General features: G+C 39.2%; 1 protein-coding gene across 1 annotated transcript in view; it reads right to left on the bottom strand.

The window, feature by feature from the left end:
• Positions 1-27828, bottom strand: part of dlgap3 (discs, large (Drosophila) homolog-associated protein 3) — a 319861-nt gene that overhangs the window by 42563 nt on the left and 249470 nt on the right. Inside the window, exons 4-7 of the mRNA XM_061982422.2 lie at positions 15941-16140; positions 13697-13799; positions 13416-13632; positions 6426-6961 (exon numbers count right to left, since the gene is read on the bottom strand). Of these exons, the coding sequence (XP_061838406.2) occupies positions 6426-6961; positions 13416-13632; positions 13697-13799; positions 15941-16140 (1056 nt within the window). The remainder of the gene's footprint in view (positions 1-6425; positions 6962-13415; positions 13633-13696; positions 13800-15940; positions 16141-27828) is intronic.

Below are 27828 nucleotides of genomic sequence, written 5' to 3'. Positions count from 1 at the left end.
ATCTAATTTGATTGGCTGTTGTACTGACAGCACACCAGCTGACAGGAACAACACGCTGATAGACAGACGAGGAAAATGAAAAATACGGAGCGCTCCCAAATAACTTTTTAAGCTTTGGATTTTGGGGAAAGTGGCAAGTCATGTCAAGTCATGTCAAGTCAAAAGGCTCAAGTCCAAGTGAAGTCACAAGTCATTGATGTTAAAGTCTAAGTCGAGTTGCAAGTCTCTTCACATTTTGTCAAGTCGAGTCTAAAGTCATCAAATTCATGACTCGAGTCTGACTCGAGTCCAAGTCATGTGACTCGAGTCCACACCTCTGGTACTTAGTGTACTTAGTGTGTGTAATGTTACAATGTACTCTTGTGTACTTTATTTGTATTTATTATAAATACATGTACTTTGTGGTTTAAGACTGTCATAATTGTTGTTACATGTGATTCCTCCTGTTCAATTGTTAATGTTTTTTTTTTAAAAGGCGTACTTTGCCTCCCACCTGAGTGCAGCGGGGGCAGGCTCCAGCCCCCCTGCCACCCCGAGAGGGACAAGCGGTAGAAAACGGATGCATGGATGTCATAATTAAATTACTAAAAGGTGGGTACAATAAGACAGGAAAACTTACAAGAAACCCTGCTGTGCTAAACTGAACAAAAAAGTGGTATAAATGGTAAAAAAAGGTCTGATATGAGTCAGCCAAAAATGTGTTTGGTATGCATCATCAGTAAACTCCGATCAGGGGGAATGACAAACACAGCTGCCAGGCCAGACGCCGATGTAATCGCTCATCTCATCTCTCCGCTTGGCAAGGAAGCAACAGAATGATTCTCTACAAGTAGTCTGAGGTCAGTGCATTTGGATCACGCACATCATGATTCCAGTCTTTCAATTATCATTCACTCAGCCAATCTACCCATGCGTTTGTTCTTATTGTCGGCAGTCAAGAGGAGGGTGATTCCTCAGATCTGACAAACGCACCATTAAACAAACACAACATTCCCTTTTAGGGTTGTCAAAAGTGTCAGTACTTTGATACCAACGCATTAAAAATACATCGATACCTGCTTTTTTCTGTATCAAATGCTGCATGCAATGTTTTGCTCGGCGAGCCGCGGCAATTCGCTACTGTCTTAAAAAAAAGATTAGACAGTGCTTTGATATATTTGCTTATTTGTGGAAGCCTGGAACAATTACAGATTTGGCCCTTCTGGTTCGCCCTTCACTCATAAATGATAAAGTAAGTGTGTGATGTAAGTGGAGCAGGCCTCGAATTTTAACTTTTTTAAGGTCAAGGCAAGTGTTGCCTTAAAGGAGGGCTCATATTTTAGCGCACCAAGGCAATTTGAAAGGGCACCAAGGCAAACATTTTCTTTCGAGGCAGGGGCTCCAAAGCATGTATGTGTGTGTGTGTGTACATATATATATATATATATATATATATATATACATACACAGTATATATATTTACTATATATATATATATATACAAACCCCGTTTCCATATGAGTTGGGAAATTGTGTTAGATGTAAATATAAACGGAATACAATGATTTGCAAATCCTTTTCAACCCATATTCAATTGAATGCACTACAAAGACAAGATATTTGATATTCAAACTTATAAACTTTATTTTTTTTTTGCAAATAATAATTAACTTAGAAGGGGCAGCACGGTGGAGGAGAGGGGTTAGTGCATCTGCCTCACAATACGAAGGTCCTAAGTAGTCCTGAGTTCAGTCCCGAGCTCAGGATCTTTCTGTGTGGAGTTTGCATGTTCTCCCTGTGACTGCGTGGGTTCCCTCCGGTTACTCCGGCTTCCTCCCACCTCCAAAGACATGCACCTGGGGATAGGTTGATTGGCAACACTAAATTGGCCCTAGTGTGTGAATGTGAGTGTGAATGTTGTCTGTCTATCTGTGTTGGCCCTGCGATGAGGTGGCGACTTGTCCAGGGTGTACACCGCCTTCCGCCCGATTGTAGCTGAGAGGCTCCAGCGCCCCCCGCGTCCCCGAAGGGAATAAGCGGTAGAAAATGGATGGATGGGAATTAACTTAGAATTTCATGGATGCAACACATGCCAAAGTAGATGGGAAAGGGCATGTTCACCACTGTGTTACATCACCTTTTCTTTTAACAACACTCAATAAACAAATAAACGATTGGGAACTGAGGAAACTAATTGTTAAAGCTTTGAAAGTGGAATTCTTTCCCATTCTTGTTTTATGTAGAGCTTCAGTCGTTCAACAGATCGGGGTCTCTGCTGTCGTATTTTACGCTTCATAATGCGCTACACATTTTCGATGGGAGACAGGTCTGGACTGCAGGCGTACCAGGAAAGTACTCGCACTCTTTTTTTACGAAGCCACGCTGTTGTAACATTTGCTGAATGTGGCTTGGCTTTGTCTTGCTGAAATAAGCAGGGGCGTCCATGAAAAAGACGGCGCTTAGATGGCAGCATATGTTGTTCCAAAACCTGTATGTAGCTTTCAGCATTAATGGTGCCTTCACAGATGTGTAAGTTACCCATGCCTTGGGCACTAATGCACCCCCATACCATCACAGATGCTGGCTTTTGAACTTTGCGTCGATAACAGTCTGGATGGTTCGCTTCACCCACCTGTTCCCAATTAGCCTGTTCACCTGTGGGATGTTCCAAATAAGTGTTTGATGAGCATTCCTCAACTTTATCAGTATTTATTGCCACCTTTCCCAACTTTTTTGTCACGTATTGCTGGCATCAAATTCTAAAGTTAATGATTATTTGCAAAAAAAAAATGTTTATCAGTTTGAACATCAAATATGTTGTCTTTGTAGCATATTCAACTGAATATGGGTTGAAAAGGATTTGCAAATCATTGTATTCCGTTTATATTTACATCTAACACAATTTCCCAACTCATATGGAAACGGTTTTTGTATATATATATATATATATATATATATATATATATATATATATATATATATATATATATATATATATATATATATATACATATACATACAGTACATATATATTCATCCATCCATTTTCTACGCTTGTCCCTTTTTGAGGTGGTGGGGGGTGCCGGAGCATATCTCAGCTACAATCGGGCGGAAGGCGGGGTACACCCTGGATAAGTCACCACCTCATCGCAGGGCCAACACAGATAGACAGCCAACATTCACACACTAGGGCCAATTTTGTTAGTGTTGCCAATCAACCTATCCCCAGGTGCATGTTTTTGGAGGTGGGAGGAAGCCGGAGTACCCGGAGGGATATATATACACAGTATCTATATGCTATCATTAATTATTTTGATCATTAACACCTATTAAAACAACAAGATAGTAAAATAAAATGACAGCTTCAATATGTGTTTTCTTATAATTGATTTATACAGTCGTATAAAATGCAGCTATAACTTATCATATTACAAACACAAAAAAATATACCGTATATAATTAAATTATATATACAAACATTTATACACATTATACATGAATTTATCTGAAAATAATTTGGGCATAGTGTCCTCTTACTCCGGCCTACCTGGCCGGTCTAGGGGGGCGCGCATGTGCCTATTTGCTTTATTTCTGCCTTTACCCTGGATAAATACATATATATATATACACACACAAGTATATGATATACAAATAATCAAATGTCAATAAATTGAAATAGACTATATCATATGGTGTATGACTTAACTTGTAGTAAATGTTAGTAAAGTTGTGTATAAAGGAATATATAAAACGCTATGCAAATTTCATTACATTGTTGTTTACATCAGTGACTGATGTTCAACTTTTACAAAAAAGTAAACAAATCCACGCGTGTTCCACACGTGGTCAGGAATCAAAATAAACATTGATGATTCAGCACATAAACAACATTGTCAGTTCTAGAACTGCTGAGTTTCGAGGGGAAAACTATCGACGAATTTAGCACTCCATTAAAATTATGAAATTAACCTACCTAAAGAAGTTGTGTAGCTTGCTACCTTTTTTCCCGACAGACTAAATTGTTCCTGTTTTCTTTTTTTGACTTGTTCCTTATTCGGCATTTTAAGAGCTGCCTGACCAAAATTCACCGAACATCTGACGTCCTTCCAGACCCTGATGCAGCTCGTGTATCTCTCGTAAAATCTCGGGACAACTAGGCTGTTTACCTTTGACCCACGCTTCCACAACGGCTGCGCCCTTGTTGTTTAAACCGATGTCTTGAACAGTTGAAAATGAAAGAAAAACGTCTCGTCGGGGTGTTTTTATCAATTTAATTGACGAAACAATTACGTTACCATTGTCCCAAAAAAAGTCAAGGGCGGTCGCGGCAGTTGCCGTAGTTGCTACGGTTAAATTCGAGCCCTGGTGTAGGTGTGGCATAACTCTGCATGCTTTGCCGGAGAATAAGACGTAGCAGAAATTATCTACTTTGTAGCTATATTTAGCGACGAAAGGTACATATAAATGTTAAAGACATTTATATTTATATGTATTTATATTTACACCAAGAGATCCGACCAGCTCTTTTATTATAAAAAAATTATATACCACTGATAGTCATACACACACACTAGGTGTGGCGAAATTACCCTCTGCATTCAACCCATCACCTCGTTCCACCCCCTGGGAGGTGAGGGGAGCAGTGAGCAGCAGCGGTGGCCGCGCCCGGGAATCATTTTGGTTATTTAACCCCCAATTCCAACACTTGATGCTGAGTGTCAAGCAAGGAGATAATGGCTCCCATTTTTATAGTCTTTGGTATGACTTGGCCGGGGTTTGATCTTACGACCTACCCATCTCAGGGCGGACACTCTAGCCACAAAGTCACTGAGCAGGCTTTACAGGGTACTTATGTTCCAGTTTTTGCAAAACATTTCCATGAATTTGCGCAAAACATTTCCATGAATTTGAAAAACATTTCCATAAATAAATGTGATGGGAATTTCTTAGTACAAATGCACTGTTTTTTAAGAGTTGCAAGTGACAAATGCTTATTTAGTGAAAATAAAATAAATGCAAAACTGATCTATATACATAAAATAAAGATGCATCAATAAGCGATTTTTAATCTAACCGTAGCTCCTGAATCGTAATCGAATCAAGATCTGGCCAAATATTCCCACCTCTAGTTAATACTATAATTAATAACAGATTTAAATTAAATGTATGTATTAGGGTTATACGGTATACCGGTAGTATCGCGGTACTAATGAATACAAAACGGTACTATACTCTGTCATGATGTGACGGCGCGTCGTCACATCATGACATTTCCGGTTTTACGAGCAGAGGGGCATGTTCGGCAGCGCACACACACGGAGTACTTACAAGCAGACACAGTGTGTAGACAGAAAAGGGAGAATGGACGCATTTTGGTGTAAAAATTAAAGATAAAGGTGAAGTTGTAACACTGAAACACACATCCTGGCCTCCATGGCGACAAATAAAGTATGTTTCTTACAAGTAACATTATCACTGGAGGACGAGGAATAGCTAAACATGCTTCACTACACACCGTAGGAGGATACAACATCTCACCGGCGTCACCGCTAACAAAATATAGCGCTCCTGAATGTCAACAAATGCCATGGGTGGAGCTACACCTGGCATCCACTGTAATGATACCAAGTACAATAGCGTATCTAGTCGATACTATTATGATTACATCGATATTTTTTATCGTCACAAAATTTTTCCTTTTTTTTATAATTCATATTATGTTTATAAACTCAGGAAATACGTCCCTGGACACATGAGGACTTTGAATATGACCAATGTATGATCCTGTAACTACTTGGTATCGTATCGATACCTAAATGTGTGGTATCATCCAAAACTAATATAATGTATCAAAGAAGAGAAGAATAAGTGATTATTACATTTTAACAGAAGTGGTGATAGAACATGTAAAAATAGAAAATAATCAGATATTAAAAGTAAATGAACAAGTAGATTCATAATCCATTTTTACAGTTTGTCCCTCATAATGTTGACTAAATAATAGAATGATAAATGACACAATATGTTACTGCATACGTCAGCAGACTAATTAGGAGCCTTTGTTTACTACTAAAATACAAGTTGTCTAGTATGTTCACTATTTTATTTAAAGACTAAATTGCAATAATAAACATGTTTAATGTACCCTAAGCTTTTTTGTTAAAATAATGCCATTTTTTGTGGTCCCCCTTATTTAGAAAAGTATCAAAGTATCGAAATACATACCAATATTTTGGTACCCGTACCACCCTAGTATGTATGAAATTTTCTTTGCCTTTTAAAAGAAAATACATCATAGCAAATAATGTGATTACATCATTTTGACCACGCCCCATGGCCACAGGTATTTTGGCAATGGAGGACTTATATCGAGGTACAGTTTTTAGCCCTACTGGAAAGTGACATTTCCAACAATATTCTAGATTTGCGTTGGTTGCTTCTCTCACCTGCACGGCGATGGATGGCCTCCACTTCCTTCCGCCGCTTCCGTCGTCCTGCCCCCCGACTTTACTCAAGACGATGCTGTTCTGCGGCAGTGACACCGACTTCCCCAGACTGCCCACCGCCCGCCCGTCCCTCTCTCGGGCCGGCCTGGGCGGGCCCTCTAGCAAACTGTCAGCTGAGCTGCTGTGTTTGGCCCTCACGCCGACTCCTGGGCCTCCTCCGTAGGGCACCAGCTCCCGCGAGCCCCTCATGCCCCCGTCCAGGCTCTCAGCCGAGTTACTGTGCTGCCGGGAACGCCCGGGGCCCGTGGCCATGTAGTAGCCCGCTCTGGAGGAGCGTCCCGACGGTCCGTCGGCGCAGCCCAGGTCCACGGAGTTACTGTGCTGCTTTGGGCGCGTGTGGCCGGCGGCGACTTGTCCACCGCTCTGATAGTAGGCGTCCTGGGTGGACTCGGTGCTGCTCTGGGCTCGCACGGAGAGGGACGACTTGGACATGCGAGGTGGCAGCGGGGGAGGAGCACCTTTGCGATAAGGAAAGACTGAAGTGTCAGAAGAGTGGGAGAAAGCAAGAAAGAGGAAGAGTAGGCTGTTAAGTGTAGACGGGGTATCATGTCGAGGCATAGGCGCCGACCCCGTGGGATAAATAGCAACTTCTGATCTTTAAAACAAATTCTGAAAAATCAATCTAATTTTGTGGCGAGTTTGGACCGTTTTACATAATTTAAAAAAATCACAATACATATAACCTATAATTAACAAAGCCTAACCAAGATTTCATTGTGTCCGATAACGAACTACTGACGCAATCGTCTTGACATGAGCGAATGAAGGACACACTTACTCAACAGCCTTACATGTCACACTAAGGGTGGCAGTATGAACAATGCCAACACTGTCATAAACATGTGCCATGTAGTGAAAGCACGCTAAACAACGACGACAAACACATTTTGGAGTAATATTTGAGGTGGCGACTTGTCCAGGGTGTACCCCGCCTTCTGCCCGAATGCAGCTGAGTTTGGCTCCAGCCCCCCCCCCCCCGTGACCCCAAAAGGGACAAGCGGTAGAAAATGGATGGATGGATGGATTTGCACCGCAACTCAACATAAACACTACAGAACAAATTCCCAGACTTCTCTGCAGCACCAACTCATCCAAGGCGCTACAATATAAATAAACGCCATTGGTGGATCTACACCTAACATCCACTGTAATGATACCACGTTCAATAGCGTGTTTAGTCGATACTACTATGAGTACATCGCTATTTTTTAACATTACAAAATATTTTTTTAAATGTATATTATGTTTATAAAGTCAGTAAATATGTCCCTGGACACGTGAGGACTTTGAATATGACCAATGTATGATCCTGTAACTACTTGGTATCAGATCGATACCTAAATGTGTGGTATCATCCAAATCTAATGTAAAGTATCAAAGAAGAGAAGAATAAGTGATTATTACATTTTAACAGAAGTGTAGATAGAACATGTTGAAACAAAAAATAAGCAGATATTAACAGTAAATGAACAAGTAGATTAATAATCAATTTTTACAGTTGTCCCTCATAATGTGGACAAAATAATAGAATGATAAATAACATAATATATTACTGCCTACGTCAGCAGCTAAATCACAATTTTATTTAAGGACAAAATTGCAATAATAAACATGTATTTAATGTACCGTAAGATGTTTTTGTTAAAATAAAGCCAATAACGACATTTTGTGTGGTGCCCTTTATTTAGAAAAGTACCGAAATACTTTTGTTACCGGTACAAAAAATATTGGTATCGGGACATCACTACTACACACTGGCAGAAATGTAGATCGGCGCCTATGTGTCAAGGGGCAGCAGGGAGAGATACTCACAAAAGGGACAAACTGCAAGCAAGAGGGGAAAAGAAATATGGCGGAACATTGGAGGGGGTTAAAAATAGAGGGAGGAAGAAAAGATTGATGAGAAAAAGTGAATCAATTAGCTTTGTTGCTTGCGTTTCAGCGAGAGGCAGGAAGTGAACCTTCCCCTCAGCCAGCCAACCTTTTAAGGAGATGAAGCAATATTTCCTCGGAGATATTAAAATGAGGAGCGCTGCCCGCTCCCTCGCCTTCGTCTTCACCGCCACAGCTTTGTGGAACAGACACAAACGACACACCTTGTGTTGTTATAGGTGAAGATGGTGCTCCACCAGGGAGGTGACTCATGACACTTCCCGGAGGCTTTCCTTCATCTCGGCGGATTTGCTCGGGAGTTTTTTCGCGAGCGTTTAAGCAATTGTACTGTGCAGACCATAATCGAAGCATGAGTCTCGGTAAAGGAAAATATCATGTAGGACTGTAGGGTTTTGAGAAAAAAACTAATTTTTCTTTCCAATATCGCGATTCGATTTGAGAGTTTTATATTTTATACATAAAAATGCGCAAAACTACGAATATAACAAGCGAAGAAAGACATGTTACTTTTAGACTGTCCATCAACATATCCAGGCATGTGAAATGTCGGTGAAAACTTGCGTTTTTGGACATTAATTTTCACGTTCGAAATATCACTTTTTTTAATGAAATATTTAAAAAAATAGGATTTAAACAAAATGTTTGGAACGTTCGCCTCAGTCACCAGGGAGCTGACTCATGACACTTCTCGGAGGCTTCCCTTCATCTCGACAGATTTACTCTGAGTTTTTTCGTGAGTGTGTAAGCAAATGTACTGTGCAGACCATAATCGAAGCATGAGTCTCAGGAAAGGAAAATATCATGTAGGGCTGCAGGGTTTTGTGAAAAAAAACCCCCACATTTTTCTTTCCAATATCGCGATTCAATTTGAGAATTTTATATTTTATGCATAAAAATGCGTAAAACTACGATATAACAAGTGAAAAAAGACATGTTACTTTTAGACTGTCCATCAACACATCCAGGCATGTGAAATATCGGCGAAAACACGCGTTTTTAAACATTAATTTTCACGTCAAAATATCACTTCCGCGTTTAAAAAAAAAAAAAAAAAAAAAAAAGAAATATCAAAATGAAATGAAATATTTTTTAAAAATAGGATTCAGACAAAATGTGTTGAAATCTCCCCTCAGCCACCAGGGAGGTGACTGATGACACTTCCCGGAGGCTTTCCTTCATCTCGGCTGAGTTTTTTCACGAGCATGTAAGCAAATGTACTGTGCAGACCATAATCGAAGCATGAGTCTCGGTAAAGGAAAATATCATTTAGGGCTGCAGGATTTTGTTAAAAAAAACACATTTTTCTTTCCAATATTGCGATTCAATTTGAGAGTTTTATATTTTATATATAAAACTGCAGAAATAACAAGTGAAGAAAGACATGTTACTTTTAGACTGTCCATCAACATGTCCAGGCATGTGAAATGTCGGCGAAAACCCGCGTTTTTAAACATTAATTTTCACGTCAAAATATCACTTTATTTTTTTTATTTTTTATGAAATATAAAAAAAAAAAATAGAATTCAAACAAAATGTGTTGAATGCTCGCCTCAGCCAACAGGGAGGTGACTGATGACACTTCCCGGAGGCTTTCCTTCATCTCGACTGAGTTTTTTCGCGAGCATGTAAGCAAATGTACTGTGCAGACAATAATCCAAGCATGAGTCTCGGTAAAGGAAAATATCATGTAGGGCTGCAGGGTTTTGAGAAAAAAAACACATTTTCTTTCCAATATTGCGATTTGATTTGAGAGTTTTATATTTTATGCATACAAATGCGTAAAACCGTGGAAATAACAAGTGAAGAAAGACATGTTACTTTTAGACTGTCCATCAATGTGAAATGTCTGCGAAAACCCATGTTTTTTAAACATTAATTTTCGCGTCAAAATATCACTTCCGCGTAAAAAAATAAATATAAAAAAAAATAGGATTCAAACACAATGTGTTGAATGCTCGCCTCAGCCGCAGGTACCCGCTTGCCTCAACGCCGCACTGAATTGCAATACAGAGAGAAAATCAGGGTTGTCAAAACAAGCTCGCTAGTTAGCATAGTTAGCATCATTTAGCTAGCTTGTTGTCACCTGCATATTTGGATGATTACAATCCGAACTCTGTTACTTCCGAACCAGGTGGAGTTCTAGACTATTTATTTGTAGCCAGCCAGAAGGTATATTTTTGACGTGACGAATTGTAAACAGAGGTCACAACACCGGAAGTGTATTTACCTGAGGGGGTGTGGCTACGAAATAGAGATGCCAAAAGGATGTTATAGAAGTTTACGTGACATTTTCAATGATAGTAATGTTTGTAAATCATCTACTAAAACAACTAGAAATGATGTGGTACATTACATGACACATGTAAGTGTCAAAAAGACAGCTAAAAGAGTTTGGTAGATGAGAATACATCTAAATGTAAATGTAAAAATGCACCCCATTGCAGGAAATGTAGTCTTGATTTTCAGGGCTAAAAATGTTGCTCATTTTTCCTCGGTTTTCGTCTTTTTTTTTTAGCGGGGTAGCGGGGGGTGTATATTGTAGCGTCCTGGAAGAGTTAGTGCTGCAAGGGGTTCTGGGTATTTGTTCTGTTGTGTTTATGTTGTGTTACGGTGCGAATGTTGTATGGTGTGGGTTCACAGTGTGGCGCATATTTGTAACAGTGTTAAAGTTGTTTATACGGCCACCCTCAGTGTGACCTGTATGGCTGTTGACCAAGTATGCTTGCATTCACTTGTGTGTGTGAGACGCCGTCGATATTATGTGATTGGGTCGGCACGCAAAGGCAGTGCCTTTAAGGTTTATTGGCGCTCTGTACTTCTCCCTACGTCCGTGTACACAGCAGCGTTTTAAAAAGTCATATATTTTACTTTTTGAAACCGATACCGATAATTTCCAATATTACATTTTAAAGCATTTATCGTCCGATAATATCGGACATCTCTAATTAAAACCTTTACGATTATTGTGCAGCCCTAATGTTATGTCACGGTTATTGTGACCAAATTTATCACAGTTATCATCATTATCACGGTATGGTTGAATGTGCTCAAAAAGTACCATATCTTATTTAAAAAAGGAATAAATAAAAAGAGACACATAACATACTTTCCTGGCAGAAGAAACATTACATATTGTTTCGGTTTCTCAAGAGCCATGTTTTTATTTGAGTGTTAGAATATGTTTATCTTTGCCCGTTTTAATAAGTAAAGATTTTAAAGTGTTGTAAAAGACAAAGGCAACACAAGGATGAACTTCCTGTCTCCGTGTTATGTTCCTCGGAGAATAAATCTCTGATCTCAAGATTTCACTCTGCGCTAAGAGAGTTCACAGCTTGCAGTTTCAATGTGCATAATTATGGAGCTAAATTGGAGCCATGGGTTTTTTACCTAAAAATTAAAAAAAAATAACTGTGAAACTGAAAAGTTTTGACACTAGATTTAAAAAAAAATACTTTAGTTTATTCACAATAAAAATAAGTGCACACAATTTGTTTTCAGGTTGAATGCAATTTGAAGTTATTCTGGCAATAATTTGAAATATATGTTTTTTAATAAAAAAAAAAATTTACTCATATTTTGATATTCAAGCTTCTGTAGTTTCAAATCTTTTTTTTTTTTTTTTCTTTTCTTCAGAATTAGACATTTCAAATATAGTGTGGGGCAACAGCTGATGGACAACTCAGCAAAAAAGCTAGAGACCGTCCCCGACAATGTTGCCTTAAGGGAACGTAGGAACTAAACCAATTTCAACTCAACACTTTATGAAGACTACGCCAGAGGCCAAGACAAGAAAAATTAATGAGATAAAAATAGTAGCCATACGTCACAGTTTAAAAACGTTAAGCTACTCTGTATTTATATTTTTTATTTCATGTTGTGCCCGCCTTGGTTTTATACACAGTGCCTCATAAATGAATGAATAAAAAGCAACGTGACAGTGGACCCCCCTAAACATGTCTGTCATGATTCCACGTCCCGCATGTGAAATTTGGGCCAAAAAGGTGAGTCCTAAAAAAATTAATAAAAAGTACGATTTGAATCTGGGAAGAAAAAAAAAAACTCCGATATCAAAATATATGAAAGTGACAAATGACAATAATTTGTTCAAAACATTTACCAGAGTGAATAATTATATTCAACATAAAAAAGTGTGCACTTATTTTAATTTTGAATAAACATGCTGATGTGTTTTTAAAAATTCAACATAGGAAGTAGATCTTTCAGTTTAAAAGTAATTTTTTTTCAAGTACAAAACTTTGGGCATTAATTTAGCTTGATGCACAATTGAATATCTGTGTGTATATGTTTAGACTGTGTTATGTAATTTCTTAATGGGAAATACGTTATTGTCTTTTGTATTCATGTTAGCATTTAAGCTAGCTCGAGCCAGCCATTAGAGCGCTACTCTTGCGCCTCCATTAAATGAGCAGTATCCCGTCTGTGAGTTTATTGAAGTGCGTATATCAATCACGGTTTTGTCGGTTTTGTCACTTTTGTATTCATGTTAGCATTTAAGCTCGCTCGAGCCAGCCGTTAGAGCGCTAGCTAGCGCCTCCAGTAAATGAGCAGTATCACGTCTGTGAGTTTATTGAAGTGCGTATATCAATCACGGTTTTGTCGGTTTTGTCACTTTTGTATTCATGTTAGCATTTAAGCTCGCTCGAGCCAGCCGTTAGAGCGCTAGCTAGCGCCTCCAGTAAATGAGCAGTATCACGTCTGTGAGTTTATCAAAGTGCGGATATCAATCACGGTTTTGTCGGTTTTGTCACTTTTGTATTCATGCTAGCATTTATGCTCGCTCCAGCCAGCCATTAGAGCGCTAGCTTGCGCCTCCATTAAATGAGCAGTATCCCGTCTGTGAGTTTATCAAAGTGCGGATATCAATCACGGTTTTACGATAATTTCAATTTAAAATGGTAATACTAACCGTCGGCAGTTTTACCAGGCTTTATCATCAGTACCGTTTATCGTTCCATCCCGAGTCTCGGCACAACCTCAGAAGTCCGGCAATAGAAATCATCAGTTGTTCAAACTCACCAGCCCCGCCCTTGATGCTTCCCTGCGGACCCGACATAGAGAAAACGGAGAGACAGTCGTCGTCTTGGGAACAGCCGGCCTGGATGGCTCGGACGTAGCTATGGCTTCGGGTGCGGAACACGCCCGGAAGATCGAGGGCCTCGACCGCTTGGGACTCCACCTCCCCGAACATGGTCTCGCAAACGGCCTCAAACTGTCGATTCAGGGTGTCTCCCAGCTGAAACAGAGAGACGATTACGATGTATCCTCCTTCCGTCTTTAACAATAACACACATGATTACCTGTGAGCTGGTAAGCGAGCGGGTGTAACTACGGGAGCGGGCGTGGGTCTTGGGTGTGGTTCGGCTGTTAGGGTAGGGGTCTGTACACTGCTTACACGAGTACCTAGAGTTAAACACAATCATGGTTAATAGGGATGTTCCCATCAATCGGCCACTGGTCAGTATCGGACGATTTTGCTGAACATTGCTGACCCTCTTTGGCAGACAAGCGACTGGAAGCCACGCCCCTAAGTTAAAAATAGTCACATCCATTACAGCTGATAAACTGCATTTTCTTAGTATTTAAGTCAGGGGTTCTTAACCTTTTTGACCTCGGAGCCCAGCTTTTCCACTACAGAGCGGCCCAGAGCCCACTCAAATATGAACTGAGTTACTAATCTTACTCTTGATGTTATTCAATAAGTATATCTACAGTAACTTACTTATAGTTTACAAGCTTGTCAAATAATAATGATATGAAACCATGTGTTAATCACCAAGATTAATATGGATTTAACTCATAAACTGTAGGCTTTGGTCAGACTGATTAGAAAAATAAGTATTAACCAAATACACTGCATAATAAGAACTCAAACAACTAATTTTGAATACAATTATGTTGTGCTAAAGTAAGTAAACTTAATAATGAATGTGATTCCTAAACTGTCATGGAAATGAAAATACAGCTTTACCACTTTGGCCATAATTTTTGCGCTAAAGAAATTTCCCTATGGCTTTAGCTTCAGACATCTTCTGTTTGTCATTACTGTCACAAGTGGTGGAAAAGCGTATTACAATTGATGCGGCCCACTCACATCGCAGCAGAGAAACATATATTTTCGGTGGCCCTCTCAGGGGTGCTCGCCAAGCAACAATGGTTAAGAAACACTGTGTTAAGTATCAGTATCAAATAACGTTATCACTGGTGGAGGAGGCTCCACATTCAGTACGCGATACAAAAGAAGAGAGTGGATCGATCCATAAATTGTTGGTGTTGATATTAAAGATAGTATCGGTATATGATTGATACCAGATCAGGCCGATGTTTTTTATTTCCTCAAAATGATTTGTTGTTTTTGTTCCTGTTTACAAACAATAAAAACTAAAGGATTTGTTAATAGAATAGTTTTTACTTTTGTTTATTTATTGTGTACTATTGACTTTAGTATGTAATAAAATAAAATAAGGAACAAGTTTAAATATTTGTTAAACTGTCTCGATTAATACTCGTGATATTAGTATTGGTATCAGCCGATCTCATTCATGGATGATCGGTATCGGAATCGACAGTAAAAATCCCTTGTTCGTAACCATCCATCTTCCGCTTCTCCGAGGTGGGGTCGCGGGGTCAGCAGCCTAAGCAGGGAAGCCCAGACTTCCCTCTCCCCAGCCACTTCGTCCAGCTCCTCCCGGGGTATCCCGAGGCGTGCCCTGGCCAGCCGGGAGACGTAGTCTTCCCAACGTGTCCTGGGTCTTCCCCGTGGCCTCCTACCGGTCGGACGTGCCCTAAACACCTCCCCAGGGAGGCGTTTGGGTGGCATCCTGACCAGATGCCCGAGCCACCTCATTTGGCTCCTCTCCATGTGGAGGAGCAGCGGCTTTACTTTGAGCTCCCTCCGGATGACAGAGCTTCTCACCCTATCTCTAAGGGAGAGACCCGCCACCCGGCGGAGGAAACTCATTTTGGCCGTGATCTTGTCCTTTCGGTCATAACCCAAAGCTCATGACCATAGGTCAGGATGGGAACGTAGATCGACCGGTAAATTGAGAGCTTTGCCTTCCGGTTCAGCTCCTTCTTCACCACAACGGATCGATACAGCGTCCGCATTACTGAAGACGCCGCCTGTCGATCTCACCATCTACTCTTCCCTCACTCGTGAACAAGACTCCGAGGTACTTGAACTCCTCCCCAACCCGGAGATGGCGCTCCACCCGCTGAACCATTGACTCGGACTTGGAGGTGCTGATTCTCATCACAGTCGCTTCACACTCGGCTGCAAACCGATCCAGTGATAGGAATGTCCCTGATAATTCATATCAGTACACGCATATAAAATGGTCAACTCATGTTTTGGTTGTATTTGTGTGACTTGTCCCCGAGCAAACCCTCATCTCCTCATCGCTGTGACTCACATCCTCCTCTAAATACGTGATGACACATTAAATGTCAGCCATAAATGTCAGAACCAGCAACCACGGCAAACACGGCAGCAAGTGTAAACAGACTGAATCATCATGCTCAACGGCGCGTGTGCAGCGTTTGACCTTTGATCCATGCTGACGGATCGTCTGAAGGCGTCCCTCTGAGCGACCAAGGTGGTCTTGGGTGAGGCTTTGGGGCTGCTGTCGGAGTCGCCGCTGTCGTCGTCGCCCATGGCCTTGATGTAGCTGCCGCTGCGCATGCGGCGGCAGGGAATCTCGCCCGCGCCGCCGCCGTATCCGCCTCCCCAGTCCTCCGAAGGAACCTGCCACGTCATCACATCCACGTCAGCACACACATTGGAAGTACAGGATGTTGAAAGTACAACGTGGTAGTAAGAAGCGTAACATGCTAATGTAAGTCTGTTCACGGGTTGAACTCGAGTCGGATTAGTTCTTGAAGACACCGAGGATGCGCTTGCTCGTCGTGTTATTATTGTTATTGTTGCAAGAAAAACAAGTCACATAAAACACGGACATGCCGAGCTCAGGCAAACACAAATGCATGATCTCTCAAGAATATAGTAAGAAATGATATACAAATTAAGTTAAAAAGTTTATTTTCCTTGGTCACATGTTTGTAACAGCAAATAAAATAGGAATTTGCCTGTGCATTTATTTATTACATGTCTTTTTTTCATACTGTAAAAAAAAAAGTAGATTTTACAGTAAAAAAAATCATAATTTTAATGTAAAATATAGTGGGTTTTATTTTTTTATTTTTTTTACAACATATTGAGGCGTAAACAATGGCTTGACATCTTGGATGAAAACCAAGGCTTCCCGTCCAACCTGACGGAGCTTGAGAGGTGCTGCAAAGAGGAGTGGGCCAAACTGCCCAAAGATAGGTGTGCCAGGCTTGTGGCATCGTATTCAAAAAGGCTTGAGGCTGTCATTGCTGCCAAAGGTGCATTGACTAAGTATTGAGCAAAGGCTTTGAATACTTATGTACATGTCATTTTGGAGTGTCTCTTATTTAAAAAAAGTCTACATTTACATTTTTTTTCTGTCAAGATGGGGTACTAAGTGTACTTGTGCATATATATATATATATATATATATATATATATATATATATATATACACACACACACAGTACAGGCAAAAAGTTTGGCACACCTTCTCATTCAATGTGTTTTCTTTATTTTCATGACTATTTACATTGTAGATTGTCACATCAAAACTATGAATGAACACATGTGGAGTTATGTACTTAACAAAAAAAGGTGAAATAACGTGTTTTATATTCTAGTTTCTTCAAAATAGCCGCCTTTTGCTCTGATTACTTTTTCCCGCACACTATTGGCATTCTATCCATGAGCTTCAAGAGGTAGTCACCTGAAATGGTTTTCACTTCACAGGTGTGCTCGAAGCTCATGGAGAGAATGCCAAGAGTGTGCAAAGCAGTAATCAGAGCAACAGGTGGCTATTTTGAAGAAACTAGAATATAAAATACGTTTTCAGTTATTTCACCTTTTTTTTGTTAAGTACATAACTCCACATGTGTTCATTCAAAGTTTTGATGTGACAATCTACAATGTAAATAGTCATGGAAATAAAGAAAACACATTGAATGAGGAGAAGGTGTGTCCAAACTTTTGGCCTGTACTGTATGTGTATGTTTGTATATATATATATATATATATATATATATATATATATATATATATATATATATATATATGTATGTATGTATGTATGTATGTATGTATGTGTATATATATATATATATATATATATATATATATATATATATATATATGTATGTATGTATGTATATGTATATATATATATATGTGTATGTATGTATATGTATATATATATATATATATATATGTATGTATATGTATATATATATATGTATATGTATATATATGTATATCTGTGTGTGTGTATATATATATATATACATATACATATATATATATATATATATATATATATATATATATATATATATATATATATCTGTGTGTATACATATATATATATATATATATATATATATATATCTGTGTGTGTATTAGAGATGCGCAGTTTGCGGGCACAACCGCGGAGTCCGCGGATTATCCGCGAATCGGGCGGATGAAATTGAAAGAAATTAGATTTTATCAGCGGGTCGGGTCGGGTCGGGTCGGGCGATTGAAATAAAAAAAAATTAGATTTTAAATAGATTCAGGCGGGTGGCAGTTAAACCAATTCGGAAATATGATGTAGCGGCTAGCTACGGGGTGTTAGCCAATGGCTTTGGCTGGGGGGCGGGACTTCCGGGCAAGTTAGGGAAGTGACGTTGTTGACAGGAAGTGTTAGTTCGAGTTTTGCCGGGAAAGAGGGGAGACGCACAATGGAGCTGTTGTGTGGTTACATTGCATCTTATTACAATAAATACGAGATAAACGAATAAGTCTACGAGCCTACGTTCCTGGGAACATTACAATATATACATAGTTAAATGTTGTTACCCGCATACGAAAAACGAGCAGGCACCTGCTGCATATGCCACAACAGAAGAAAAAAAGAAAAAAGAGATGGACACTTTTACGGAGCGGAGAAGGCCCCCGACGCCTCGCCGGGGTCCGGGACCGAGGCCCCTTCCCCCGAGAGGGCCCCACCGGGAGCCGTAGCTGAGGCGATCCGCGAGAAGGGCCCGACGCACGTCCAGGGTCACTACCGCGCCCACCGCACCGACACCCCGCCTCGTCCGCCTTCGCCGCGGCCGGCGTCACGCGCAGCAGGTAAGCAGCTTACCTGCCCGCCACCCCCGTGGCCGGGGGCTCGTAACAGGGGTCACTCCGCGCGCTCCGCCCGCGCAGCTTACCTGCCCGCCACCCCTGTTGCCGGGGGCGTGTAACAGGGGTCACTCCGCGCGCAGTGCGCTCACGAAAGGGGTGGGGCTCACCCTGGTTGATATAGACAGCAGCTAGGACGGTGGCCATGGAAGTTGGAACCCGCTAAGGAGTGTGTAACAACCCACCTGCCGAATCAACTAGCCCTGAAAATGGATGGCGCTGGAGCGTCGGGCCCATATACCCGGCCGTCGCCGGCAGCGAGACGCGCTTGGAGGTGCGCTCAGCGCGGCTCCCATATGATTGCGCACTGGTGTGCGTCTGGGTCGTGACAGCGTGGCACGCGAATGTCTGTGCTGCGTTGGATCAGTCTCCTTTCTTTAACAGGCAAAAGCTTTATAACCTCACGAATGCCTTGCATCGTCTATATTAGATATATAACAACGGGCGGGTGCGGGCGGATGCAGTTCTGATCAAATGTTAGATCGGGTGGATTGCGGATGGTTGACGACTTTCTGATGCGGTTGCGGATGAAATAATTGCCTATCCGCGCATCTCTAGTGTGTGTATATATATATATATATATATATATCTGTGTGTATATATATATATATATATATATATATATATATATATATATATATATCTGTGTATATATACACGTGTATATATACATATATATATACATATACGTATGCACATGTATGTATGTGTGTATATATGTACAGTATTTATATATGTATATATGTACAGTATTTATATATGTATTTATGTATATTTATATACACAGTATGTATTTATATGTATAAATATACGTATTTGTGTGTGTATATATATATATATATACAGTATGTATATATATGTATATACATGTGTATATATATGTATATATACAGTACATATATACATGTATATGTATGTATATATATATATGTATATAAACAGTATTTATATATATATATATACAGTATACATATATACAGTATAAATATGTATATATATGTATATATACATGTGTATGTATATATATATATATATATACATGTATATGTATGTATATACATATGTATATATATACAGTGTATATATATATACAGTATATATATATATATATAAATACATATGTATATATGTATGTATATATATATATACACACTATATATATTAAAAAAAAAATATATATATACACAGTATAGATATACATATATACAGTATATATATGTATACATATATATATATATATATATATATATATATATATATATATATACATATATTTATACTGTACATGGATATATGTATACACATGTATATTTATACATATAAATACACAAATAAATACTTTAGTTTTTAATATATTACAAATATTTAATTTGGAAAAACACAGTCAGTTTTGTCCAGTTCATTAATTTTTGTTAAAAAGTCCTACTAAATTCCCTTGAGAGCAGGCTGCACATGCACATGAGAGAGAATGTGACCCAGCGACTTACAGAAAGAGAGAAACTCTGACAGCCGGAGAAACACTTGACGCGCCAGAAAGAAAAGAAGTAAGCGTCAGTCGCAAGCTGACAGCAAACAAAGAGCGGCAGGTAGCCAAGCGGAGCGGACAGACAGACAAAAACGTTGAGGCAGATAGAGGCGAGGCGATGGAAGAGAGTGAGAGACAAAATAAGGAAAGAAAAACAGGTGGAGAACACAGATGGGCGAAGAAATGAGTCTGATGAGAAGACACAAACATACACTGACAAGAATGAGGACCATGATGAGGCGCAGAAAGCAATGAAACAGCAATTAGTGCAAGACATAGTCTTGAAATCAAGTCGGTGTACAGCTACACTGCAATTAGGATGGGTATCTTTACATCTGTACCAATACGGTACCAATTCCTGGTACTTTAGTGTATGTTCATGTGTTAATAAATATTTATTTAATAATAAATACAAACTAACTTAATGATAACTGCTGTCCAGTTGCGATATAATGTTTTCTTACACTTCTCAGTCTCATTTGCAAGTATGCATCCATTTTAGTTTCTACTCGGTGTGTTGCTGTAGCCAGGAAGTAGTCTTTGTCATTAAGTTAAATGTGGCAATTTTGTTTTTTTGTTGAGTCCCACAAAGTATTTATACTGCAAGTATTGTTCTTATTATTGTTCTTAAGAAAGAAAACAAAATATGTATCAGATTCGGATGATATCAGCTCGTATCTAAACCAGGGGTGCCAAACTCATTTTAGATGGGGGGCCACATGGAGAAAAATCTACTCCCAAGTAGGCCGGATTGGTAAAATCACAGCATGATAACTTAAAAATAAAGACAACTTCAGATTGTTTTCTTTGTTTAAAAATAGAACAAGCACATTCTGTAATTTTAGAAATCATAAAGTTGTTTTTTTGTTTTTTTTACAATTACCTGTTGCGGTTAATAGTATATATACTTTATTTGTCGTTATTTAGGTTTTCTGAATAAATGATGTGATAATGTTCATCAGTCAACTCAATTGTGTTAATTTTCAATCTATCAATATCAAATAATTATATTAAAATAAAATTACAGTATGTTATTTATGTCGTTTTATCATTTTCCTCGACTGAATGTGAGTGTGAATGTTGTCTGTCTATCTGTGTTGGCCCTGCGATGAGGTGGCGACTTGTCCAGGGTGTTCCCCGCCTTCCGCCCGATTGTAGCTGAGATAGGCTCCAGCACCCCCCGCGACCCCAGAGGGAATAAGTGTTAGAAAATGGATGGATGGATGATGTTCTAACATGATGAGGTTTATTTTGTACATATGTAGCATCATCTACAAAGATACAAAGAATTGCTATTGCGACATCCAGTGTACACATTTAGAACAGCAGTTTTTTTCAATCAAAAATTTCAGGGTAATTTTTATACTCCACAAACTCATCCCGCGGGCTGGATAAAACCTTTTCGCGAGCCTGATCCGGCTCTCGGGCCGTACGTTTGACACCCCTGATCTAAACTTTTTGATATCAGCTTGTATCTAAACTCTTTGCAGCATGATTACTTGTGTAAAGCTGGACAGCCCGTTCACATCTAAATGTCCTCCAATAAGTAAACAATTTCTTCCATTTAGGGACAAGCGGTAGAAAATGGATGGATGGATGGCATTTACAAAAGGTAAACATGTTAGGCTATAGGCTACTAGCAGCTGGCGGCTGCACAACAGCTAAGCACACAATAGCAAACAAGCAAGACATGCGTAACAATAATTGAACAATATTGCAGTGTAAAACAGCACACTTGTCAATATAAACAAGTATCAAATAATTATAGTTGCATATTACTTACACATACAAAGTCTCCAAGGCTGAAGCGTATTAAAAAATATCCAGTAACAAACGCGTCCGCATCATTGAACTTACAGCCATTTTTTGGGGGCCACTCGGTGTAGCGGAAAAAAATTAATTACTGCTACACTTCAATTTATAAACATCAGTCTGTCATCAGGTTAGTGTTTTTTCAAACCTACCATTGTTCTTTCACTAATTCCACTTAAACAAGCTTTTTCTAACATTCCGCGCTACAAAATGATAAAATTATGCATTGTAATTTGTGTTAAATACATCGGTTTATATCCTGACATTGGCTCCAATATCAGTATAGTATCGGAAGTAAAAAAGTGGGGACAACCCTATTTAAAGTATTCCACACCAGCTGTTTGATTGTAACGTGCATCCTAGTTGTAGTTTTCATTACCAAATTTGGAGGTGTAGAAATTGCATCTAAAATCACCAATGCTAATCAGTAGCATGTACATGGCATATGTAATGTAAATTAGCATCAAGCTCGTGCATTTTGAAAAGTGGAGCCTTACTTTTGATCACTTTCTCTCAGGCATGCTTGCTTTGTTGCCATGTAAAATTGCAACATTACTTATGCAGGCAGTCTGCTCTAAATACGCCTGTTTGTCCGCCAAGTGCAAAATACGGTTCCGTTTTATTTCACTTGATTCGGTACCTGGTAGTTCCGACAAAGTTCGGTCGGTACCTCTAAAACAGGGGTGTCAAACTCAATTTAGTTCAGGGGACACATAGATCAGAGTCATGATAACTTAAAAATAAAGATAACTTTAGATTGTTTTCTTTGTTTAAAAATAGAACAAGCACAATCTGAAAACATACACATCATAATGTTGGTTTTTTTACACTTACATGTTGCTGTTCATAGTAGTCTATCTTCATTTGTCGTGATTTATAATTTCTGAATAAGTGATGTGATAATGTTCCTTAGTCAAATAGGTGTGAGTCTGGCATAGTTTTAGAATGCTCTCATTGGTGTAAAATTGTAATCCATCAGAAGATGTAATAAATAGTAATATCAAAATAAAATTACAGGATGTTATTATTGTAATTCATTCATTTTCCTCAACTGATGTAATAACATCATAAAGTTAAAGTACCAACGATTGTCACATACACACTAGGTGTGGCGAAATTATTCTCTGCATTTGACCCATCACCCTTGATCACGCCCTGGGAGGTGAGGGGAGCAGTGAGCAGCAGCGGTGGCCACGCCCGGGAATCATTTTTGGTGATTCAACCCGCAATTCCAACCCTTGATGCTGAGTGTCAAGCAGGGAAGTAATGGGTCCCATTTTTTTATAGTCTTTGGTATGACTCGGCCGGGGTTTGAACTCACAACCTACCCATCTCATATTCTGTACATACAACAAAACTTGTGAATTTGGACTAATTTCATGCATCACACAGGAAGTTAGAAGGGTTTATACTGTATGTTATTTTGGCATATTTATGTGTGCCCAGATAATGTGTCCCCAGTCCTCTATCATAACCGGGCACATAGCTCCACCCCTTCTGAAGTCATGCGTACTCCTGCGGCAGGGGATACAAAGAATTACTATTGCGACATTCAGTGGACACATTTAGAAGAGCAGTTTCTTTCATTAAAAATGTTCAGCTAATTTTGATACTTACCAAAATCATCTTGCGGGCCGTACGTTTGACATCCCTGCTCTAAAAAGCACCTAATTCAGCATCCATCCCAAACAGAAAAGGTGTCTCTCGTATGTTGATTTCCAAAACATTTACCTTCCAATATGATGTGCAACCGCCACATAACGCCGCTATGTGCCCACACATTATTAGGGATAATTATTGGCGCCAATCCAAGATGTAACCGTGCGTACGCATACAAACACAGACAAAGAATGGACACACAAAAAGTCAACGCCTGAGGTTTTGGCATCCACCTGAGTGCCCAGATTTTAGGTCATCACTTAAAATATGTTTGGTCCTAATCTGCCGACCCTGTGGTGTTTCACTATCGCTCTCCATTCTCTCATCCTGCTTCTTTGGCTTTGCCCCCGCGGCAACCATCACCTTTATCTCTTTTCAATCCCGAAGCTTGGATTTGTATCTCTGCACCCCCAGTATGTTCCCCTGTCGTTGTCGCCGCCACTTTATAGCGCTCTACATGTCACGTTTTAGCATTCCTTATCAATCTGACACAGGCATTTTAGCAACATGGACCACGGTATGGGCTTTATGGCAACATTTCAACAATATTGGTTTTGAATTGTTCTGAGTTGTCAGAATGTCACATTTTCATCATGACTCGGGCGGGCCAAATTTAGAGAAAAAAATGTGTCTGAGGGCCGGTATATCTTTTACAAAACCTCACAATAATGTCTGATTGAAAGCTAAAAACGTTATGACAGACCGCCTTAAAAAACGGAATGGAATTACAATTTGTTTTTACTGAATAAGACACCCAGAATGTACATACAATTGAAGACTGTGGGGTTTACAATATTAACTATGAAGGATAAAACACTGAATATTGACAACATATGAACGTCACACCGCCTCTCCATCCACATATTTTAAAATCAATCGAAACGCAACAAAAATGCAACAAACACAGTGAAATATGAAGGCGAAAGGTAAAAAAACAAAACACCTACAATCTGATACATCTTATATGTCACTAAGCTTTTATTTTGATGTGGGGGGCCAATTATAGGACAAAAATGTGTCTGTGGACCGGTATATCTGATTTTTAGGAACACTAATACAAAACCTCACAATAATGCTAAAAACGTTATGACAGATCGCCTTAAAAAACGTAATGGAATTTTTTTTTTTTTTACTGAATAAGACACCCAGAATGTAGTACATGAAAATAAAGAATGTGGGATTTACAATATTAAACTATGAAGGATAAAACACTGAATATTGACAACATATGAACGTCACACCACCTCTCCATCCACATATTTTACAATCAAGCAAAACGCAACAAACAGCGAAATATGAACGCAAAGGGTAAAAAAAACCCACCTACAATCTGATATATCTGATATATCACTAAGCTTTAGAACTTTGTTATAAAAATCTCCTTCCACGTCTGTCTCTGACACCCGCATTTTCAGGTTCTTTTGGAATAATTATGAGATGAGTGCCTGAGGATCTTAGGTGAAGGTTCATAGAGTAAATGCAAATCTGAAAGAAAAGAAGGCCCAATACTATAAAAAAACATATATAAACCATAAGACCTTCCTACCTTCAAAAGCCTTCTCAAAACACACTCTTCAGATCTGATTTTAACCTGTGATTAGTGTTCTGTGTCTTGTAATGTCCCGTCTTATAAATGTCCAATGTTTTTATGTATTTTACAATGTACTGCTTTTATATTTCCTGTATTTTATATTATTACTTTGAACTGTTTTATATTAAAAATGTGTTATACTGTAATGCGTCTTTGAGTACTCTGAAAAGCGCTAGACCAAGTAAAATGTATTATTATTGTTATTATTATTATTATTATAAGAATAACTTTACAATTTATCCTGAAACACATGGGGAGCCAGTGCAGGGATTTTAAAACTGGTGTAATGTGAACCCGCCTTCTGGTCTTCGTCAGGACACATGCCGCTGAATTTTGGAGTAATTGCAAAGGTGTAATAACCCTTTTAGGAAGACCTGAAAGCAGTACGTTACAACTTATAATAAAAGCATGCATTCGCGTCTCCGTGTAATGCACCAGCCACCTGTAGAACCGCCCTTTAGTAAAGCGTAACTTGGTCCTAACGACAGTTCTGGTCTTACTCTTAACAAACAGGTCATGTAAATAAAGCTCTGTTGTTACAATTACCAAGGCCCCACATTGGAGCTGATGTTTGCCTCGAGGAAGCTGCGTTGAAGCCATGCATCAATGTGTCAGACTTCACAGGCCCCGTCTAAACACACACTCCCTTCTCTCTCTCCTACACGCGCACACACACACACACACACGTATCTGCAGACCTCAGCTGTGGCTAAAGGATGAAAGTTGGCGAAACACCAAGGACTTCTGTGGCTACCTGCTGGTTCTCTAGCAGCGCTTCTGCTGCAACACAGCTGGAGACTTGTGAGTACTCGATACATACGTGTGTGTGTGTGTGTTCTTGTATTTCTACCCTTCTTGAGACATGAAGAAGAAAAAGTATCTTCCATGTGAGGACATACATCATGGTCCCAATAACATTGCATCTAATAGAGAATGTCTCATTTGCACCCCTGCTGGTGACATCTATCAAAATTGACTGTGTGCCAGTTATAAAAGTGCTCCCCCTCTGGTCAACATATGAAATAACAAGTTTGTGTAAACATTTTAAGTGCTCCCCCTCTGGCCAACATATGAAATAACAAGTGTGTGTAAGACATTGAAATGCGGCCCTTTTGGCCAAAATTAATTGAAAAAATAAATAAATATGCATATAGGGACATACTGTAATAACTTGAAGTAAATAATGAAGATTAAAAACCAATTGCAAACAAAGAATTAAAAAAAAGCTGTCTTTTTCTCACAATGTGTCGACTTTTTTCTGACAAAATTGGGAACAATTTCTCATATTCTTTCCGTTTCTGTAATATTGCAATATTTTCTCGTAAAATCATTACTTTTTCATGTAAAAAAATATTACTTTTTGATGCAAAATGGTGACATTTGACATATAACATTCTGACTTATATCACAATATTGCCTATTTTTTTGTTGTTGTTCTTCTAAAATAGTGACATTTCTTGAGTAAAATGATGACTTTTGTCACAATTTTGCCAAGTAAAATTCCGATTATTATACTAATATTGCCAAAATTTGAAAGTTTTCATATAGAATTGTGACTTTTGTCTTGTACAATTACGTCTCTTTTCATAAAATTGCCAAAATGTTAAGCTTTTCTTGTAAAATTGCGACTGTTATTTAGTAAAATTCCAACTTTTGTCATAATATTGCACAAATGTTCAGTTTTTCTTGTAAAAATGTTGACTTGCGTTAAGTAAAATGACGACTTTTATTAGAACACTGCCAAAATTCAAACGGTTTTCTTGTGAAATTGTGACCTATTTTCTGGTGAAATTCCCACAAATTTTTCCCAACAAGCTTTTTGATATTTTCATAGTATGTATATATTATTAATGTTGTAAATACACATTTTTATATATCTAGAAAGGCTGGTCCTAAAGAGGTAGGCATTTTTCGGAGGTCTCAAGAAGGTAACAAATACAAGAGTGTGTGTGTGTGTGTGTGTGATCGTGTGTGTGTGTGTGTGTGTGTGTGTGTGTGTGTGTGTGTGTGTGTGTGTGTGTGTGTGTGCCTGCCTTCATGTCAATCAGAATCTTAAGTACACAAAGCAACGTCTCAGTTTGGCCTTCAATTGTAAGTGTGTACGTTTCATCACTCATCTGATGATACGGAGTGAAAGGAAGGTTTCTACATTAAACATGACGCAGAGGGTGTTGGCATATTAGGCGCACCGGTGGAAGGACAAAAGGGCCTCACACCACCACGAAGCGGACCTCCAGCCCAGCAGGGAGTGTTCTGTCAGCAGCGAGTGACTCACACGGCGCTCTGTACTGAAGAGGATCATCAGTGGAGTAAAAGGTAGGTGGCTTCCCGGACACAGCGGGGGGTTAGCTTTGCTGCACATCTAAAAGAGCGAGCTCGCTACACGGCCCACCGGTTCGCCCAAATAACCGACATGCAAGCGTCTTGGTTTTCTAAACGGATCGGCTCCGGCCTTACCTTCCACGTCTTCACTCGTTGTCTGCTTTTGTCAGGGAGAAGCACTATCTGTTGATTTGTGGTGAGCGCGCAGCATTCATTCCTTTTTTTATCGGCGCCGCTGCTTACGCTAACTGCAAAT

The sequence above is a fragment of the Nerophis lumbriciformis genome, linkage group LG21 (genome assembly GCF_033978685.3).
Source record: "Nerophis lumbriciformis linkage group LG21, RoL_Nlum_v2.1, whole genome shotgun sequence".
Lineage (NCBI taxonomy): Eukaryota > Metazoa > Chordata > Actinopteri > Syngnathiformes > Syngnathidae > Nerophis > Nerophis lumbriciformis.
Note: the sequence above shows the minus strand (reverse complement) of the source record. Positions and strands in the feature narration are given on the sequence as shown.